We start from the raw sequence: 22168 nt of genomic DNA, 5'->3' as shown, positions 1-22168 counted from the left end.
TTTTCTTTCAAAGAGATTTCATTTTAGAAGAGTGGCCTCTTCTGAACAATATGTGTAAGAATTAAATTTTAATGGTCTGATTAAAATATATGAAGATTATAAATAATAATGGTGGTTGCCAATTCAAAGTAATATTTCTCAAAGTCAAAATGACTTTAGTAGCTTTTATTTATAAAAGAGGTGGAAAGGGTGAAAGCAGAGAAATACAAAAGGGTAGAGAAAACATTAGCCTGTCTAACTAAATATTGCTATAATGCTCCAGTGCTCAACTCAGCCAGAACTTATTGACCTTCAGTCAGAATTAAACTCTCTCCAGAAGACAGTAAGGGAAAGCCAGCTATCCACTCACTCAAGTTCACTCCAAGAGGCAGGTCAAAATGTTGACAAGCTGAAGGTGACTCCTGAGGCCAACTTTCTTCCTTGTGCTGACCTTCTTGAAGCTAACTTCTTTCTTGAAGTCCAACTTTTTCAAGTCAACTTCCTTAGCCCCAGAAATTCAGGGCCTTTTATAAGTGGCTTCTCCTCCCTTCTCCTTTTCAGGAGGGCCAACTACAAGCTTCCAAATTGCCCAGCATTGCTTAGGGGAAAGTGTTTGTGGGAATTACTTCTCACCTTCTGGAGAGGTGAATACTCATCAAAAGAGTTCAATTCTCATTTCCTGGCAGGATTGAGTTGACAGGGTGGAGAGCTCCTCTACCTGTTGCTAAGTAGTGTGTTCTAAGCTTTTGTTAATTCAATTCAAAAGTAGACAAAGGAGAGTTAATCCTGTCTTCACAATCTAGTGAGGTATTAAGTAGGGGCACTTAAGTTGTTGTTGTTGTTATTGTTTTTTAAACTCTTACCTTCTGTCTGGGAATCAATAAGTATGTGGTATGTTGGTTCCAAGGAAGAAGAGTGGTAGGGGCTAGGCAATGGGGATTAAGTGACTTGCCCAGGGTCACACAGCTGGGAAGTGTCTGAGGGCGGATTTGAACCTAGGACCTCCTGTCTCTAGGCCTGGCTCTCAATCCACTCAGCTACCCAGATGCCCCCTTGAAGGACATGTTTTAAAGTTGATTTAAGATCTCTTGATTTGAATTGAAGAAGGAAATGGCACAACTCCACTATCTTTGCCAAAAAAACCCCACTAGGGGTCAGAAAGAGTTGAACACAACTGAAATGACTGGATGAACAATGATTTTGAGAGATTTCATAATTATTCTGCTTGGAAATAAGTTAATTTGTTAATTGCTAATTATTCTGATATTTAGCTGAGAAGGGAACTGACAAAAGTTTACTCTTGATCAGGGCAAAATTGGAATGCCTTACAAATGATGGTACAAATAGACTTGTGGTATAGAAAGGTTATATTTGCGCATTGTAACTTTGTATATAGCTCACCAGATATTCAACAAAATAAAAGAAATTATATCACTTAATCATTAAAGTATCAGTCTTTTACTGAACATGGTGGTACTGTGGATTATTCCCTTCCTCTAAGAATTGATGGTGATGGTTGTTAGTTACTATGACTTTAAGGTAATTTATTTTGAACCTGGACAATTAGCTTTTGATTGCATCTGGTTTACTGTATTCCATATGAAAGTGATGTAGTGGCTAGAGAGCTGACTTCAGGTTCAAGAAGACCTGAAAACTTTGCTTTTTCCACATAACTGACTAATCTCTTGCTCAAGTCATTTAATCTTGGAATGCCTCAAACATTAAAGTCCCTTAAGAATTATGCACTTGGCATTAGGAGAGGGAATGGCTATACAGTGAAAACTGAGATCTAAGAAAGAGTTAGGCCAATAATTAGTCAAAAAAGTACATAAAGCTTCCTCATTTCTTCTTTCTGCCTGAATAAATAAAATGTTCTGTTGGATGGTATCTCGAGAGTATGAATGCTTTAACTCTTTCTTTCATTTTTAAACCATGGGGAAAGTATCCCTTGCCCTCCATGTAGTGAAAATGATTTTCAAGGATAAGATCTAGGGAAACTATTGTTTAAAATTTGTTTTATTCTAATTTAACAGTAAGTTTGTTTTATGTTTTAAATAGTTTGCTAGTGGATGAACTGAAGGAAGCTATATTTCCTGTTCTTCGTATCTTACTGCAACATATCTGTGCCAAGGTACTGTTTGCTTTAGTATGGTGCACATTTGCATATGACATTTAGAATTTGATGTTTATCTTAAGCATGTCATCTATCCTCACTGGACTCCATTCATTGAAACTAATTTTTTAAAATATTGAGACAGCTAGAGAGCTCAATGGATAAACTTCTGGACTTGGTTCAGGAAGATGTCCTGAGTTCAAGTACAGACTCAGATATTTACTAACTGTGTGCCTAGGGAAAGTTACTTAAGCTCTGTCTGTCTCAGCTTTTTCAATCAGTTACATCATCTCAGATAATTATAGCAACCATCTCACAGTGTTATTGTGAGAGTCAATGAGATAATATTTGCAAAGCATTTTATTATTTTACATGTAATTATTATTATTATTATTAACAAATTTGATGATCTTTTAACTTGTGATACATTGACTAATTTCAGTTCACATAGCTATGTGTCCTGAAAATGGCCTGTCATTATGGAAGAGTATATTTATCCCTGAAGATTTTGTTATTCTTCTATTTTAGGTTCTAGATAAATCAGACTATCGGACCTATGCAGCTCAGGCCCTGGCACAGTTGCTGAATAAATTCTCTGCTGTAGAGTATGCCGCATTCATTGACTGGCTTTACAAATATTCTCGAAGTTCAAAGGTAGGAAGAAATTTCTCATATATAGATGCTTGGATGTGGTACTGTGTACACCTGATGACTGTAAAATTTCAGCGCATAGAGGAAATTCATTTTTTATTTCCAACTAATGATGATTCTTATGTTTTTTACTTCAACAGATCTCACACAGAGTATTTACTCTTGATGTAGTCCTGGCTCTCTTGGAATATCCTGAAAGAGAACTGGACAGTTCCCTTTCCCTTGATCAGGAGAAGTTTTTAAAGCATAAATTTTTATTGCAAGAACTGATGTTTGGACGTTGCTCAGACAAGGCATCTACCGTCCGTAGCAAGGCTCTTTCAAGTTTTGTTCACTGTCTGGAGATGTCAACTACTGTTAACCTTAATAACATACTGGACCTTTTTCAAGGTACTGTGTAGGCTGTGATGCATGTGGTTAAAATACCTTTTGATTTTGTTTGAATAAACAATTTTATTCTCAGTGACTTGTAAAAAGAATATTCTTCAGATAGATACTATGGGATGTTTTTCTGCCCTCTTAAATATCTATTCTAGTAGGTTTCATTGTTACCTGTTTTTAAATAGATTTGTCTTTCTGTTAGACTTGAAAGTCATTTTATAGAATCTTAAACATATATTTTTATTTTTCATGGACAAATGGTATCTTTCTTTTTTCTTAAAATTTTTTAAATTATAAAGATATATTACTAATTGCATATAATAACAAATTTCCACTTAAGTTTTCTGAAGTTACATGATCAAATTATTTCTCTCCCTCCTCCCAGATCTGGCAAGCAATTTGATCAGAATTATATGTAAAACATATTTCCACATTGATAATTTTTATAAGAGAATGATCATATAAAAACACCCCCCCCCCCCAAAACAAAAATCCAAATAAACTAAAATGAAAAATGCATACTTTGATCTACATTTTGACTCCAACAGTTCTTTCTCTGGAGGTGAATAGCATTCTTTGTCCTAAGACCCTCAGAACTGTCCTGGATCATTGTATTGCTAACAGTAGCTAAGTCTTTCACAGTTGATCATTCCACTACTGTGTATGATATTCTGATTCTGCTTATTTCATTCTGCATCAGTTCATGTAGGTCTTTTTCTTTCTGAAATCATCCTTAATCAGGTATATTTTTAAAAGGGGTTTTATCACCTAATGTTTGTCTAGATTATTGGTTGCTTTTATTTCTAGGGATTGTCATGTTTTATTAAATGTTAAGTAGATATTTTATGATTACTGTCCATGTACATTGGAGTGAGAATATATTTTGTTGATAGTTATCTAGTCTATTATGTTTGGTTTTGCTTACTAATTATCTTGGTTTGAGTAGCTGTATGTTTAATTATGATATATGATAATTTTCTACTTGTTCAGCCTCAAGTTATGCTGCTTCAGAAGTGAATAGTTGTCCAACTACTTTATCGGGAAGCACAGAAGGTAATGGATCAGTCTAGTTTCAATCTCTAAAGCAGTTGACTTTTAATTAGTTAGCTTTTATTTAGATAAATTACCATATATTCAAAGTAAGTGTACTATTGCTTTTTGGCTTTAGAGTTTTGTTTTTACATCTATGTAGTACTGTGTGTTAATTGCTTGATGAAAGAAATTGAGATTTATCATCAGTGGATCAATATAAAATATATTTTTATTTTATATTATATAACATAAAATATAAATATAAAATAAAAAATAAAACAACTATAATAGAGACATGCTGTCAAATAGATAGTGTAATAATTTTCTACCTTAATTCTTTTTTCTCTTTTTTTTTAAAGTTCCTTCTAACTGTTCAAGAAAAACACTTAGTACTTTTAAAACCATAGATGTAACAGATACTGTCAGTAGTGGTGAAAAAATTGGATTTGATGGTAAGTGGAGTTATGTTATTCTGAAAAAACCTGAGGCTTAACTGATATTTGATTTGGTTTTAGGCAGCCTTAAACAATAATCTCATTTAAAGATGCTAATCCAATTGAATTCCTCGTTGTACTAGTGAAACTTTTTTGCATAAGAGTATAACCCTGATTTATTAAAGTTAATGTGACCATGATGTTCTATGGTATTTTATTTCATGAGTTTTATTTTGAATTTAAATCAGAAATCATTAAGAATACTTAACAAAAACTAAGAGGTGGTTCATTCTCAATAAAGACAGTTGTTCTTTTATTTCTAAGTCATACATGAGCTCAAATAGACTAGTTGTTGGAGAATTTTCATTAAAATTTGATTTGTTTATAATTCATTTGGGAGGGTTGGAAAGAGACCAGAATAATTTTATCTTTAAATATCCCCCTGTTTTCATCATCTTGCCACTATTTCTGTTAGATTGATTTGACTAGACACCATTATAAAAATATATTACCTTGTGAAATGTATAAATACTTCTCAAAATTACTCATTCAGAATCATATTCTACTAGTCAGTTTAAAATTTAAATTTACTCATAGTGATTGCCAACACTCCATTTGGATAATCATTTGATGAATCCGTTTTCTGTCTTTTATATACTCATTTTGAGCTATTAATTTGTCCTTATTTGTAATTTGCCTAATGATTATCAGGACTGCAATGGAAAGAAAACTAGCCTTAGAGTCAAAAAATGGGGGATTTAAATCCCACCTATGTTAATTACTGCCTCTGTGAATTTGACAAGTCACTTAACTCCAACATTCTCTAATTTGTCCTGTATATATCTTGTTTTTCCATAGTTGTTTGCATGCTGTCTCCCTTGTTATATCACAAACTTTCTGAGGGAAGGAAGTGTTTTTGCTTTTCTTTATTTCTGTGGTATTTAGCATAGAGTTGGCACATAGAAGGTTCTTGATAAATGTTTATTTGATTGATTGAGTGGTACATAGTTGGCATTTACTCAATACTTGTTGATTTGACTTAATTTCTCTGGCTGCAAGTGTCCTTATTTCTAATATAAGATGGTTAGATTACATAGTTTCTGATACCCCTTATAATTCTGGATCTCTCATCCTAGGACCCCTAGGCCACACAGTTACATTTACATGACATTTTTCAGTTTACCAGTCACTTTTCTTAAAGTACCTTTGAAGTAGGGTGTATGAATATTATTTTCCTCATTTTATACATAAGGAAACAGATGCAGAAGGTAAAGTGAATTAATTACCCATGGTTATAGGACTTGGTGAGTTGCCAGGACTCAAAATTTTGACCTTCTGATTCTAAATGCAATGTTCTTCCTGTTATGTCATATTACCGCTGTTAGTGTGTTTTTTAAGTAGTTTTAATTTGTGGCTAAGCTTGCTATCCCCTCTGTTTATAGTACAGATATTAGTGTAGTCAGTGTCTATTACACTGGAATCTTTCATTGTCCTCAAGTTCATTAGAAAGAACAGTGGCTTTGGGTTCTGCTCAGTAGTTTGTTTTTTTAAACTCTTACCTTCTGTTTTAGAATCAACACTAAGTATTTGTTCCAGGGACTAAAAGAGTGATAAGGGCTAGGCAGTTGGGGTTAAGTGACTTACCCAGGGTCACACAGCTGGGAAGTGTCTGAGGCCAAATTTGAATCCATGACCTTCTGTCTCTAAGACTAGTTCTCTATCCACTGAGCCATCTAGCTGCCCTCCTTATGAACTCACCCTATGAATTTACCTGACTTATCTTAATTTGGCTTTTTTTGTAAAATAAGGATAAATCTCACAATGTCAACATCATAAATATATCGTGATGGTCAAATTTGGTAATGGATTGAAATATATTTTGAAATATTCTTTACAAATGCAAGGACTATAGTTCAAATTACTGTTCATTATGACAGTTTAGGAAGATTGGTTTTTATGGACTCATAAATTTGGTTTTAATGTACTTTAAGTAGTATGTACTATTCAAGTTAAATTCTAAATATGAATTTGCTGTTTGTGGATTTACAAAATATGCTAAATAAGTCAAAACTGTTTAGAATGCTCTGGATGTCTCCATACTTCCTTTTTACAAATTTCAGATTTTCTATTGAATGGCCTTTTTCAGAAAACTTCAACTATTAATTTAAATTAAGATTTGCATTATAAATTTTTATTAGATTAAAAGTATAGATAGTCCTTGTATTGTATAAGGGAGTATAACCTTTTAAAAGAAATTGTACTTGTAGCAGGGAATCAATAAAGGCCTTCTTATTTTTTCTCTTACTGTTGCTGCTATGTTCCCATTCGATGATTTCTTAGATTCAATACAAACACTCAGATTAGAATTTTCTACTGGTCTTATGTTGTGAAGTTATAGATTTGGTTGACTTTGTATCATGACAATGTCCTCTAAATAGGAAATGATATTCTGACCATGCTGAGACAGAGAATTGATGATGAGAAGACCAATGTCAGAAAATCTGCCCTCCAGGTGTGCTTTTCTCCAAACTTTACTATGCAAATTATCAGCATTAGAGTCTTCATAGCAGGAGAGTAGGTTTTGGGAAATATTTTAGGTTGGATATATTATTTAACTCATCTTTACAAACTTGTCTATTAATCTCTGACCACACAAGGTATAATAAAAAATATAGCTGTTTTAAAGAGGGAAATCTAGGCTTTTAATGTTTCTTATTATCTTTTATTTTTAGAAAAGTAAAAATTTCACATCCTTGGTTTCCTTACCTTCATGTCCTTATGTGTATCATTCTTCGTAGTCATCCAATATAAGATATGTATGTGTGAATATATAATGTGTATACTTATATGATTATATGAATTCTAAAGGAAATTCAGAAAAATGCATAGACAAGCAGGACAGTTTTGAAAGCTATGAATAGAATTTGTTATATCCTTTTTTTAAAAAGGGGAGTGAAAAAGTCATAGTTTAATATAGAATCCTTCTTTTGGTTCTGCTCTATGTTTAAATTTATTATTTTTTATGTTTAAGGTTCAGAATTTTAAAAAATAATGCTGCTTTAAAATGTGACTTCCAGGTGTTGGTTAGTATTATGAAACACAATCAGATCCCATGCACCAAAGAAGACCTCTCAATTCTGCAGGATCGGTGTCGGGATCCTGCAGTTTCTGTTAGGAAGCAAGCACTACAATCTATTACTGACCTTCTTATGGTGAGATGAAGGGTATTGTGTGTGTTTATTCATATCAGTTGCATGAGACTTGAAAAGAAAAATAATTGTTTTAGCAAATGTACATATTTGCCTATTAGAAGCTCCATTTAGTCCATCATATAGTGTGTATATAAATAGAAAATGGAAGACAGACTTTGATTGCATCCGTTTTGCCATGTTTCACCTAAAAATGTTAGGTACTTATACTAGATAATTCTGGCAATTAACTTTCTCTTGACTTTTCCTAAGCTGAAAATGCTCATATACAAAATCAGTAAATTTTTCTTTATCTAATTTGGTTGAGCCAGAGGGCTGAATCAGTTTTTATTAAATAAAATTGAAATAGGTAGATAGTGTTGCCCTGAGGGCATCTCCATTTAAACCATGTATAACTTACTTAAAACCCCAATGTTAGAGTACTTTGAAATCATGTTTATTTTCTGTATTTCATGCCAGAAAACATAAAGCAATAAACATGTTGACTTCTTTTGTCTGTCACCTTGTAGTTTAATTCCTTGGCATAGATATTGATTTATGTTTTATCTTGATCAATATTTACTTTTGGAATCAATGCCTCATGATATGACATCAACAAAAGAAGCATTGACAATCTAATAATAATACATTTTAATATTTTATTTAAAGTTTCAAGAAATTCTGGCTTATAATAACTTGTGACTGAACTTTGTCCATTTCCCTCTCTTCTGGCATTTTATATATCATAAATTATTAAATATTTTTAATAGGTTCCTTCATTTTTTTAAACTTATTTTTTAACCCCTTAAATTCTTGATCACAAGTTCACTTATTGTTCCTTTGATTTTATTTGAAGGCTTGAATCAATTACTTCAGTCAGAGGTAGCTACGCAGTCACTTGGTCCAGAGTAAGAAAGACTGGAATTTAAATCTGGCCTCAGACACATACTGGCTGTGTGACCCAGGGCAAGTCATCTAACCCTTGTTTGCCTCAGTTTTCTCAACTCTAAAAAGAACCCACCTCTAGAGCTGTTGTGAGAATTAAAGCAAACAATATATATACGCAGTGCCTGGCTCATAGTAGGCACAAAAAAAAATGCTTATTTAATCCCTTTTCTTCAAGGCTCAACACGGAAGTGTATTGATACAGAAAGCCTGGCTGACAGGAATCATCCCAGTTGTGATGGACACTGAGAGCTCTGTGCAAGAGAAGGCTCTGGAGTGTTTTGACCAACTTGTGTTGCAACACATTAAGCACTATAGTAAATTCCATTGTGAAGACAGCAACCAAATGTTAGCATGGGATCTCCTTACTCTTCTCACTTCAGACAGCCAGGAACTAAGGTATGTCAGTTTTACAGATCATTTTCCTTTAAGAAGGATATTTGAGTTTTTGTGGTTCTAATTCTTTAAACCTTGTAGCAGTTAAATTTTTATGGGCCTTTTTAATCATTTTTTCCTTTCACTTGAAGGCTTCCTTCAATTTCCTCTTGCTATCGTAAAAGTACACTGTACTAATGGATAGACTACTTTCATTAAGGCTTTGCCAGTGCAGAATATTGTGTATTCATGTCTTATATCTTGAGTTCTTTTTAATGTGTTGTACTGACTGTTTTTAAAAGCATTACAGTGCTGTTTTAAGTTTCTGGTTTACTGCAATAATTAGTTATTTCCCTAATTCTTGTGTGTCTTTTGATTTCCATTACTTCTACCCATTCTTCTCTGCTGCACCCCCATTTCTTCCCATCACCATATTTTCTGGTCCTTCGTTCATCAGTCATCCTTATTTCATATATCTTTGTCGCTCCCTTTCCACTGATTCTTTACCATATGATTATATACATATACAGATTTCGCTAATCTACAATAAAGCCTTTCTTTTGCCCTTCTAACCCTATTCGGTAGTTATTACCCTTCCTGTCTCTTGTTTTCATAAATCCTTACCTTCTGTTTTAGCATCAGTGCTTAGTGACTTATGCAGGTCAGATTTGAACTCAAATCCTCTTGACTCTTGGCACTCTGTCCATTGTGCTACCTAGCTGCACCTCTTCCATTTCTTTCTAAGCACTAATCTAGTTCTGGATCTTAAAGGATCCACTTTTGGTTTCTAAATACAGAATTTTTTAATGGCATAAAATTAATAGTGGTGCTCACACAGAGAGAAGTACAAGAAGTCATACACTTCTGCTTTACTGCCACCTTAGGTCCCAGTTTTATTCTGGGAAAAGAAACAAAAAAGAGGTGGGAGAACAGGCCTTATTCTCTTCGCATAGGTTATACAATACATATTTCCTGGGATATTTTGTCATGTATTGCAATGCTGTTGATATTTGCAAAAATAAACATAATTGCATCTTACACACCAACATCATGCAGTCAATAAATATTTATTAAGTGCTTGAGGTTTGCCAGGCACAGTGTTAAGTACTGAGAGTACAAAGAAAGGTAGAAAGTCCTTGCTTTCAAGGTACTCACAGTTTTAATGCGAGAGACAATATGCAAGCAACTACATGCAAGCAGGATATAGACAAAATAAGTTAGAGATAGTATAATGACTAAATTATATGCAGGTCCTTAATTTCCATAGAGTTTATTAATATTTACTTGAATAAGAGAAGGCAGACAGAGAAAAAAAGCCTATTCTAACTAGCCATGTGGGTGCTCTCCATATGGCTCCCTTAGCCACTTTCCTTTTGCCATACACCCAAGAGGATAGAGTCCCCACTTCCTGGAATCCCCTCTTTTATTCCTTCCCTTTTACCCTGGATCAATTTCCCCATCATTTCTGGGTCAAGTGCTTAGATCACTGTCCCATGACCCTCACTGGAACACAGGGACTGAAGTCAGACCCAAATGTGTGTTCTTGGGAGGGGATTCCCTAGAGATAGGTAATAGGGATAAGGAAAGGCTTCTTATAGAATGTCACTGAGGATAAGAATAGTAGAGAAATTATATGAAGAACTTAATAAGTTCTTCCAAATTAAACTAATATACTTTTATACTTAATGACTTCAATGCAAAGGTGAATAAAGGTAAGGATATAAAGAATCATATGGAAAATCATGGTTTGGGGAAAAGAAATGAAAAAGGCCCCCCTTTTGCCCTTTAGCTGAAGTGCTACAAGCTGAATTTGGGCATATGGGTTAGGAGGAAGGGACTGAAGACCACCAATTAGAATATCAGAATAGCTTGACCTTCCACTGTAAGGTCCTTAAAAGCCAATGGCCCTTTCTTCTATAGACCTCTCTCAAAACCCTTTTAACTAATATGGAATTCCTGCCAAGAAGGTTGCCTGAACAGGATGCAGACTGCACATCTCCCAAATACCTACTCCAGCAAAACCCTGAAGTTGCCACTAGACCAAATGATAATCAAGGAACAGCACAGCTACATAAGAAGTAAGTCAAATGCCCAAAAGTAATAAGATAGTGGGCCATTTAAAAAAGAGTTCGTTATAACCACGAGTCCACAAGTAATAGGAAAGGGAGCTTCTCTAGCAAGGTGGGAGGCCCATGTGACCACAAATGGGACACTTGCAGCCTACAAGGCCCTATGTTTGGAGGCATCAAGGTGACCTCCTCTGAGAAAGTCCAAGACTAGTCAGAAAACCCTAGGGTTGAAACTTTGGGAAACTTGAAGAGTAGCAGTGGGGAGTAATCATGGTGTCACACAGTGCTTTCTCCAAGACACATCAGACTTGGGATCTGAGTTCTGTAATGCTTTCTCCTGAGACCCAAGAAATGGCCTCAAAGAATAAAGCCATCTGAACCTCAGAAGGACCAGAGGAAACTAATCTGGGAGGGAGAAATGAATCCTGGGACTACTCAAAAGTGTAGCAGGGTGCAGATCTTACACCTGGCACAATCCTCCAATTCAGGGAATAAAGTTGAGGAGAGATGAATAAACCAAAGAAAATACTGGCCAATATTAAAAAAATAAAAACTGAAAATCTAACTATAATAATTGCAAGAAGAATATCAAAGGAAAAAATGGATTTTCGACAGGAATTACATGAGTTGCTAGAAGAATTGAAGCAAAAGATAAAAAAACAAAATAAACTCTCTTGAGGAAAGACTTGAAAGGAGTCAAAATAACTTAGAGAAATTGTCAAACAAATCAATGAGTTGGTGAGATAGCAAGAAATATAATCACAAAATTAAAAAATTGAAATGAATAGGAGGAAATATAAAGGATCTAATATCAAAAGTACCTAACTGGAAAAAAGATCAAGGGGACATAATTTAAGAATCTTTGTATTCTTGGAAAATCATGATTTTTTTAAAAGGGCTTGGGCACTGTATTTCAAGGACCTGTAATTGAAAATTGTTCAAATCTGTGAAAACTGAGCGCACACTACAGTATCCACAATCACTTCCTGAAAGGAACCCCAAAAAGATAAGTCTCAGGAATATTATAGCCCAAATCTTGAACTTCCACATTAATGGAAAAGTATTGCCAGTGTTCAGAAAGAAACAGTTCAAGGCCTGAGGAAACAGTCAGGAGGATCACACAAGAACTGGCAACTTTTATTACAATTGAGAGGAGATGTTGGAGTTTGATATCCAAAAGGCAAAAGATAGAGATGATAAGTCAAGAATACCTCAACCTTGTATAGTATCATCGAATGGGATAAAAATGTGCCTTTAATTTTAGAAAAGATTTTCCAGTATTATTGATGTTTCAGATGGTACTGATCAAAAGAGCAGAACTAATGAGGATTTTTTACATACAAGCACAAGAGTCCAGAGAAACCCAGAATGGTAAAATTATTTGAACATTTGGAAGGCGTGGTATGATAAGGTAGTACTAACATTCCACTGAACAAGAAGCAACAAGCATCTCTTCAGAAATAATGAATAAGAAAAACCAGAGTTTCTGAGTGGTATGATGGTCAGTGAAAGGAAGGAAAGAGAGGATAGATGGTTCAATTCTAAGAGCTTGTAGAGAGGAAAGAGAAGAAAAGGTAAAAAGAAGTATACATTATTGTCAAAAGGGAGAAAAAGGGGGTAGAATTGGTTGTTTCTCATAACTGGGGTCATGTGAATAAGAATATGCAACCAAGGAGGAAGAGATGGGGATCAATTTCACTCAGACCTGAACAGTCAGATTTAGATATGCCTCAAATTTAAAGGAAAACATTTGGGGATGAAGGCAAAGGGTTAAGAGAAAGGATAATATTGGGGTAAGAATAGCTGTAAGTAAAACAAACTTCCTGATCCTATAGAAAGGATTAAAGGTGAACAGAAAAAAATTAGAGTGTAAGAGAGTACCCCAGTTTGTGTATTAGACAATTGGGGAATGATTAAATAAATTTTGATATGAGTGTAGTGTGAAATTATTATGCTATAAAAATGGCAAATGATGTCAGGAAATCCTTGATAGTATGGGTCTATAATAACAAAGCTAAGCAGTTAGAACTGGGAGAACAGTTTATACAAGGTGGTGACATTATAAAGAAAAACAACTTTGATAGATTTTAAAATGTTAATAAAAGCAATGTTCACTTGTATTTCCAGAGGACCTATGGTAAAACATGTTCCCCCATCTCCTGTTAGGTAGGGCTTGGATACAAGGTAGAGAAAGAAGCATACACTTTTGGACATGAGCACTTTGGATTTATTTTGCTTGATTATGCTAAATTTTTGCAAGAATTTTTTTTCCCTCTTGGTTTTTAATTAGATAGGGGCTTAGGAAAGTTAAGGGGAGTCAGTAGTGGAAAAAAAAGAGGCCATTAAAACATTTTTGGTTTTTTTTTTAATGCACAGAAAAGTACAGAAAGATTCAGAAGGAAACAAGATAAGTAGGACAGTATTCAAAGTAGCATGTAGAATTATTACATATTTTCATAAAAGAAAGTGGTTTGAAATGCAGATTCTCCATTTCATATAAAATCTTTTTTGTGCTTTGCTATATGTGTGAAAATATTCTTTTAGGGGGACAATTTCAAGTTCAGAATTTTAAAAAAAGTTTTTTTTAAGTGATAATGGAAGTCCTAAATTTGTAAATTATATAAAAGTCATACCTCTATATGATGAACATTTTCTTAAGGAAAAAAATTTGTAGTCTTTATGCATGCTGAACACCAGTAACATTGTAAAGATCCACAAATTATATCTTAATAGACAGAAAAAACTTGTTATTGGTGTGAAAGTTTTCCCTGAATCAGTTCTCTATGTACAACTTTATGTTTTTGACTTACTGTTGCTTAGATCAGAATTATTTAAAGGGAAAAAAAAGGAATAATGACATACATTTAAAGCAAGTTTACCCTGAAATATTTAATCAAATAATTCAATATTAAAAAATGGAAAATGGACAATAGAAATGGTATTAATGTTAATTTCACAAGGAAATGAAAAGAGCTCAAAAAACCCTTTAATGGTCTGACTTACTTTTTATCAGTTCATCTAAGTCTTTCCATGCTTCTCTGTATTCTTTGTATATATAATTTCAAATCATTTCATGTGCAGTTAATAAGTTTTTTCTCCATTTTTACACATTGTGACATTTGTGTTTATTCATAATTAAATTTACACTAAGAAAGAAAAATTAGAAGAAAAAAAAGATGTTTGGGCCATACTGAGAAGGTATTTAATTGCCAAATAGAAGAGTGTGTATTTTATACTAGAGGCTGTTTCAGGTTTTCTCCAGAGAGGGAGTAACATGTTCAGACACATTAGGAACATCAATTTAGCAGCTGTGTAGATTGGGAAGCAGGGTGGGAGGAAGAGTGGGGTGGTCCCTTGACAGGGAGATCAATTGTGAGGCTATTTAATAATCTAGGAAAGTGCAAAGTAGGGTATGGAATAGGTGGTTATTTATATTTTGAACTTTGGTCCATAAATTTAAATTCCCTTGTCATCCACCAATTTCTTAACCATCTTACTCCCTTCCCCAATTTTCCTTTCTCTTTGAAAATTTTTGCCTTTGTGAGATAGTGATGAAAATACTGTTGCATGTGAGGCCTTTGTTTTATTGCCCAGAACTTTATAGACTTTCCCATTGTAGTTTCAGTGATAAATGTACTTGACTGATGCTTCTCACCCTTGCTTCTTCTCTGTCTCCTTTATGGACTCATTACCTTCTTCACAACTCATTAATATGTGCAATCTCCAATTATCTGTCCTTGGCACAAGGACAATAATCAAGCCTTAATCTCACTTTCATGTTCCTGACATAATTGTCTAATCTTTACAGGAAATTTTCACTTGGCTATTCTGTTTATACCTCAAACTCCACATATTGAAAAGCAAATTTATTTTCTTTTCCTCTAAACCTAATCCTTATCTCACTGATTCTACCAGGGGCACCAACATTCACCTGTTCTTTTCAGTTTAAGGCTTGAAATTATCTTTGTTTTTTTTTCTCTCTCTCTTCTTAAATCTAAACATTTATCAAAACCTATTAATTCTACCACTATAACTTCTTTCACATACATCTTCTGTGTGTATTCACTGACATTTTTTTTACACCATCCTTTATTCCCACACAACCTAGACAGTTGTAATAACCTCCTAACAGCTTTTCCATTTCCCATTCATCCTTGTCTTCCCCTAAGATAATTTTCCTCGTGCATTGATATCCTGATGTCCTACCTCTGTTCCAAAGCCTTTAGTGACTCCTTGTTACCTATTGAATAAAGAAATTTGAGGTTAGCCTGAGGATGTGCTGCTATGCCATCCTGGCCTTAGCCTCATCTCTTCCTTCCCAAACTTTAAGCTGCTACCATCACAGTGGATTGTTCTCTGCCTCACCACATCCCCTGAACTTTCAGGCTTCTTTCTTGCCTATGCTTGGCTTCCTCAGACTCTGAGGTTACTTTCAGGTCTAGGATCAGAATTTGTGATGCTGAAAATATCATGGCTTGTGTCTCTTCTTCTTTTCCTGATTGCTTTTTGTTGGGACTGGCCTTTTCTCTTTAATTTTAGATAGCCCTCGTTTTTTTGGCTCTAATGTGTCTGTTGTGTAATATTACATATTTTAGGCGTCTCTTTATGTTTTGGCCTCCAGTGAGCTTCATGATTCCATTAATTATCTTTTATCTAAAGTTTTTCGGTGTAGTTGTAGGCACCCAGTAGGTACTGTGAACATAATTCTACTTGATACCAGTTGTTGATGTCAACTTTTACAAATTATTTTTTATGTATTTATTATGTGCAAAGTATAGGTAAAAGATACTATGGGAATATAGAGAAATATAATATATGCTATAAGACTTCAGGAGAAAGTTGTATTATTTTCAGATGGGGTGGTCAGTGCAACTTCACAAAAGAGGTATTATTTGATACAGGCTTTGAAGGATTGGGAGGTAGAATTGTGTTAGGTAGAGATAGGATGGGAGAAGACATTCTTGGCTTAGGAACATCATGAACACGAGGATGGTAGCAGACAGAGAAACCTAGTATATTTATGATTTCTAAAGAGGTAGAGAAAACAAGTAGAACAGTTTGCCTGGAATGGAGGCTTCGTTTGGGGTAGTGTGTGTTGTGTATTGTGGTACAAAAGAAGATATGAGGGTGTGTGTATATGAGAAATATGAAATAGTTTCAAATATCATAGAGAATTCAAGGAAGGTAGAAATAAAAAAGTAATTTGATTTAGTGACTACGAGAGCCCTTTAGAGTATTTTTTCAGTAGTGTGGTAAGGAGGAATCCAGATTACAGAAGTTTAAGGAGAGAGCAAATAGTGAAAAAGAAAAGAACTAAACTAAAAGTGGGAGGGAAGGAAAAGTACATTCTAGTTATTTTTTATGTTATTTAAAAAAGAATAACAAACTAGTAAGTGAATTAAAAGGGAGTAAAGTAAAATTAAAGGAAGCAAGCTTGGGCAACATACTCTAGGATTTTGGTGGAGAATGGAAGAAGAGAAATCAGATGGTAACTAGCGAAGCAATAACAAGTCAAGATTATTTTTTCCTTTGAAGAGATATCTCAGGTGTTTGAAGGAAAACCGAAAGGAGCTACTAGGAAGGGAGAAATTAAAATTAGTAAAAACAATGAAAAATTGATGGGAGACTATGGATGCTAGGGAAAATATAAATTATTGGTCAATGATCACACAGGTTGGAGGGCTTAACCCCAGGAAGGAAGCGGGATTCCTTAAAGGCAGAGAGAGGATGGATGAAGAGAAAGGAAGTTTTTTGAAGTTGTGAAGAATAAAGTAAGGAAAAATCAAATCTGATCTAAATCCTTTCAGTAAAGGAACAGACAAGTTCATCTAACAAGACATGAGGAATGAGGACCACATTTTGAGTAGAGAACCACTAAGGACCTGGAGGGTTTGAGGAAGATGAGAATGTTTGGAATAATTCTGAGAAGTGGCCTTACTTCAATTATAGCATTGAGGATCCAGTTGAATTTAGCATGAAATTTATCCAGATCAACATGGTTCTGAAACTTTCTGCAATAAACTTCTGCTATTCTGTAGTAGAAATTCAGAAAGCCAACATTGTAAGCAATTCAGAATTAGACATTGATCATTCTGGAGAGAAAATTAGTATGCAGAAGGATTCAAAATGTTGACGAGGCCATTTACTAATGGGTGGTGATGACTTCCAGAATGGAATCAAGTCAAGATGGACTTTTTTAAAGTGGACTTTATTTAAAATGAAAATTATTTCCTGGGAGCCAAGAAAGAATGACAGTAGGTATGAGGTTGTGAAAGATAAGTATATTGTCAATAGAAAAGGCAAGTTCAGAATTTGATATCTTGGAAGTGAAGCTGTGCATTAAAGATCCATGTGTCATATGTCAAATTATGATGACATAATTTCAGGGAATTTTTTAAACAAAGAGATAATAGCTCTTTTTCTCAAAAGTATGTATGGCATCGATTATTAGAATTGAAATTCCAAAATTTAAATATTAACTTTGGACAAGTAATTTTTATGCTTCAGTTTCTTCAATCAAATAGGGATAGGGAAAATGATCTTTGATTTGATAATTACATAATTTCATAATTGTAGTCTTACAGGCAAGAGACTACTGGAAGTTACCTATAGTGCACTGAAAATTTCATGAAATATGTGGAGAATTTAAAACAATTGCTTATTTTGTAGTGATACTGTAAATATGTGTACATATTTTATACTTAGAATGTTACATATTGCTTATCTTATTATAGTTGTCTCTTTTCTGAATTCCATGATAATTTCCATTTTTTAAATGAGAAAATCCATATTAATTGTATGCTTCTTCTGTTACTGGCAGCCTAAAATAGCAAAATTAATCAGGGAAGGAGAAAACAACTACTTACATATATTTATAGTTAGCATTATACATTCCTCTTCATTCAGATGTCCAATATACTACTTGTTCTATGATTAATTTGACTTCATTTTGATTTTTTTCCTTCAGAATGCTATGGAAAGCAGCAGTAAACGAGGTAGTTTAAAAATGACAGGCATAACGCTAGTACTTTGAGATTTAAAAATCAGTAGTATTTTCTTTTACTAGTTCTCATTTTTTAAAAAGGGATTAATTTTATTAATAATCCAAACATAATAACTTTGGGCAATAAAAATTAGTCCAAACTTAATACTAGATAAGACTAGTCTTACTAATCTCCACCCCAGAATTGGAGAATTGATCTTTTCTATGATCATAAAACTACTGGATTTGAGATTATATGACCTGTCCTGCTTCTTTGTAACAGAGAGGTTCTTGTAGGGTAGGACAGAGAGAAACTATGTAGTAGATTTTTTTTTTGTTTTTTTGCGCGCGTTTGTGTGTGTGTGTGTGTGTGTGTGTGTGTGTGTGTGTGTGTGTGTGTGTGTAGGATATTGGTTTTGTTTTTTGTTTTGCTTTAGAGGCAAAAACTGACCTGGCTAGATTTTGAGTGGATATATAATTTGGAATGGGTATGTGGTGAGAAATCTGATTTATTTTGTATAATAAAAATGGAAAGGATCTCTTTTGGTCTTTTATAAGTCACAAGCCATTATCTCTTTCTGTACAATTATTTTGTATGCTCCTGGGACCTACTTTATCTGGAGATACCCTTTCACTCATAGTTTGGGTCTGGCCTATATATGACATTTATAAATTTAATAATCCTTTCTCTTCCTTTTACCAGCCGTTATTTAAATAAGGCTTTTCACATGATGTCTAAGAAAGATAAGTTCTCATCTACTTTTATAAATAATGTGATATCCCATACTGAAACGGAACACTCAGCACCTGCCTGGATGTTGCTCTCAAAGGTTGCCTGCTCATCACCTAAACTGGATTACACCAAAATAATTGAATCCTGGGAGAGAATCAGTGGGTGTGTATGATCTTAATCTAGTTATTGCCTGGTGCTGAAAACAAATCCAGGCCAGTTTCTTCCTTCAATAAAGGGAGTTTCCCATTTCATAGATATTAAGATTCAAAACACTTTATTTAAATGCCATCGTGAAAATTAATTCTTTAAAAACCATTTTCTAGTGCATTAATTCCTTAGCATTTCCTATTTGACTCACTTCTAGCATTAGTAAAAACACAGAGGAAATGATACCGTTCTTCTCAATGATATTCTTTTTTAGCTTCATATTATTTTCCCTCTTTTATTGCCCTTTAGGCAACAGAATACCAGTCCTGATACTCTAGGACATATTCTGGGTGTGATTGGTCATATTGCAAAGCACCTCCCTAGGAGAAGTCAGAAAGACCTGACTGGTAAGTATATCTGTGATGTCATGTGTGAAATTTAACAAGAAAGGCAAATTGAGGCAGTCTTTTCCTAGAAAAGTTATGGTTTATTAGTAGGGGCACGATCCACCAATAGAGCAGACCTCCTGACCCCTCAAATAACCAAAAGATGCTGAATTGACGCTGTAAAATGTTTTTATAAGGATAGAACAAAGAACTGAACAAAAATCATATAATTGGTTATGGAATTGACAACATTATGGGATTGGGGAATCATGATTGCTAATATTAAAGAAATGGTATATAGCACATGTTGGGATCAGGCCCACCTTCTCTCTCTGTTTCCAAGGGATGCTTTTGTGAATTTATGGGATCTGCTACCTCATGAGGTCATTAATATTGGACAGGAGCATCAGATTCAAAGGCAGAAATTTACAGGAGTGGGGACTTAAGGTGTGGGACAAGGTCAACTAGTTCAGATGGCACACATATCATCCAATTTCTCAGAGACTGAAGTTATATGAAATAATAAGCTTTCTTCGGCAAGAATAATTTGCAGTTGTTGGTGAAGTAACAATTAGAATAGTGCTTCTAAAACCAAGCTCATAGTTTCTTTCTAATTAAGAATGATTAGGCAAAAGCTATAACTTGTACATCTAATCTCAGAGAGAAGCTGAACTCTTGAACTTAAGAACTTCTTCACTTAGACACAAAGAACAAGCTTATGTTGGTTACATAGAATCATAGAGCAAAATTAAATATAAAATATGGAACACCAAAATTGAATATAAAATACCAAATTAATATTTGCTTCTTTCAGTTTCCCCCCTTTGTTCAATGATAGATGTTGAAATAACTATACTGAAATAATATATAAATATAACTAAAATAATAGTTTATTTTAAGATAAGGGAAGGAAGGGAAGGGAATTGGGATGATCTATCTAAAACCAAAATCAAGTAGTTAACCTATACTATTTAATACCTCTCTACAAGTCTGCTTCCTACAACTAGTTAAATTTAACCCCCTTAGTTAACATCTAAAAGTGGGAAGGAATTGAAGGTAGCAGGAACAGGGTTCAAAGGAAGGTCTCACTGACAGTTGTCCTCTGGAGTCTTGAGCAGCTCTGTTGGAAATCACTCTCAGCATCAACAGGATCCATAGGTTGGATCACAAGGAAATTCACAGGAGAGAGAATATCTAGCTCTCTAGGTTCACCCCAGAAGAACTAGACTCAAACTCAACTCCTGGCTGCTTAACTGTCTCTCTCAGAAGAAGCAAACTGCCTCGTCACTTCTCCAGAGTTCTGGAACTCTTCTCTTCTGCCTTGCAGGATCCTGCTTTACTTATAACAGTATACATGCCTATCATATCATTTATCTAAAAGCTAACAGTAGAAGATCTCTAATATAATCATTACCACTAAGGTGCACTAATTTACATATGATGCCAGATCATAATGAGCTTTGATATAGCAACTAATGCAAAATCTAAAAAAAAAAGAACAAAAGACTGATTAATCATAGCAAAAGCCCTAACAGGAATATCTAAAACCACAAACTAAATTTTAGAGGAGAGGTCTCAAGATGTCTTTAGAGAGAATGCTTAAAAAGGATGTCTCAAGTAACTAAGGAAAACAGCACACACAAATACTTATGTGAAGTAAAAGATCAAAGTAATAGAATAATGATCATAAAGTTTAACTAACAATGTGTCTCCTTGTATCTCGCTAGCCCATTCTTATTGTCCATTTAATCAACACATATCATCTCAGACAGATCCCAGATGTCCCATGTAGCCATCTGGTAACATTTCTTTTTGGACATTCTGGGATAGGTCTAATTCTCAGGGGTACTAAAGGGAGCTCATCTTCAGTAGGTTTGCTCTACTGGTTGACACCTATCACTGATAGGTTCTTAGAAGTTCTTCCAGATCTCAATACATTTTAGTACAACTTCTTAAATTTTTACTTCTCTAATAATTAAAATCACCTATAACCTTGTAGTTCTGATATTAATAATAGAACTTTAAAAGGATAATTAATTAGGAACCTATAGTTCACTTAAAACATCAGAGAATTTGAGTTTTTAAATACCTCTTACTTGTTGCTATATTTTTTAAACTTTGTACTTGATAAAAACACTGTCAACAATAGGCTGAAGAATCTAAAAAAAATCTGAGACTCTGACTTGTAAAATGAGTTTTTCTGGTTAGATTTCATATTCAAATGGTGGGTAAAGTCAGGACTAAGAATGTTTATTTAAATTGGCATTGACTCCATTATTATTTAACTTTCTTTGATGTAACTTGGCAATGTAAGACAGTTAAGACTAAGTTGATTAAAGATGTAACTCCACAGACAGAACATTCCAGGTATAACTTCATAATTCACAAAGACAATTTGACTCTATAAACAAATTCCCAATTACTCCCCCCTTTCATCAGAGGGTGTTTGCAATGAAGGATGGAGATCCAATTCCCTAAATAAAGCAATTTAACCAAATTATAAATTCTTTCATAGGACTGATAAGGTATCATGACTTAGCTTTCATATTGACAGGTTTACAAATAAAGAAATACTTACAAAGTCTTTCCTCACTTTTTATTTTTCATAAAGTAAGAAATTATTATGCTTCTCTTAAAATATATCCAATTACATATTTGACAGTTTTTAACACTATGACAGTAGTCACTAATAATCTAATTAATAATTTTGAGGTACCTAAATAAAAAAATTTAAATCTCCAATGATATATTAC

The 22168-nt window shown here is 34.0% G+C and overlaps 1 protein-coding gene across 5 annotated transcripts in view; it reads left to right on the top strand.

Moving 5' to 3' along the window:
- NCAPD3 (non-SMC condensin II complex subunit D3) overlaps positions 1-22168 on the top strand; it is a 114141-nt gene that overhangs the window by 33814 nt on the left and 58159 nt on the right. For all 5 annotated transcript variants that reach the window (XM_016421837.2, XM_007495167.3, XM_007495166.3 and 2 more), the window contains exons 9-18: positions 2038-2110; positions 2621-2746; positions 2884-3133; positions 4115-4177; positions 4516-4608; positions 7029-7102; positions 7668-7802; positions 8902-9122; positions 18853-19044; positions 19339-19436. In XM_016421837.2, the coding sequence (XP_016277323.2) occupies positions 2038-2110; positions 2621-2746; positions 2884-3133; positions 4115-4177; positions 4516-4608; positions 7029-7102; positions 7668-7802; positions 8902-9122; positions 18853-19044; positions 19339-19436 (1325 nt within the window). The remainder of the gene's footprint in view (positions 1-2037; positions 2111-2620; positions 2747-2883; positions 3134-4114; positions 4178-4515; positions 4609-7028; positions 7103-7667; positions 7803-8901; positions 9123-18852; positions 19045-19338; positions 19437-22168) is intronic.

This window comes from Monodelphis domestica, chromosome 4 (genome assembly GCF_027887165.1).
Source record: "Monodelphis domestica isolate mMonDom1 chromosome 4, mMonDom1.pri, whole genome shotgun sequence".
Classification (NCBI taxonomy): Eukaryota; Metazoa; Chordata; class Mammalia; order Didelphimorphia; family Didelphidae; genus Monodelphis; species Monodelphis domestica.
This window is presented reverse-complemented; position numbering and strand designations above follow the sequence as displayed.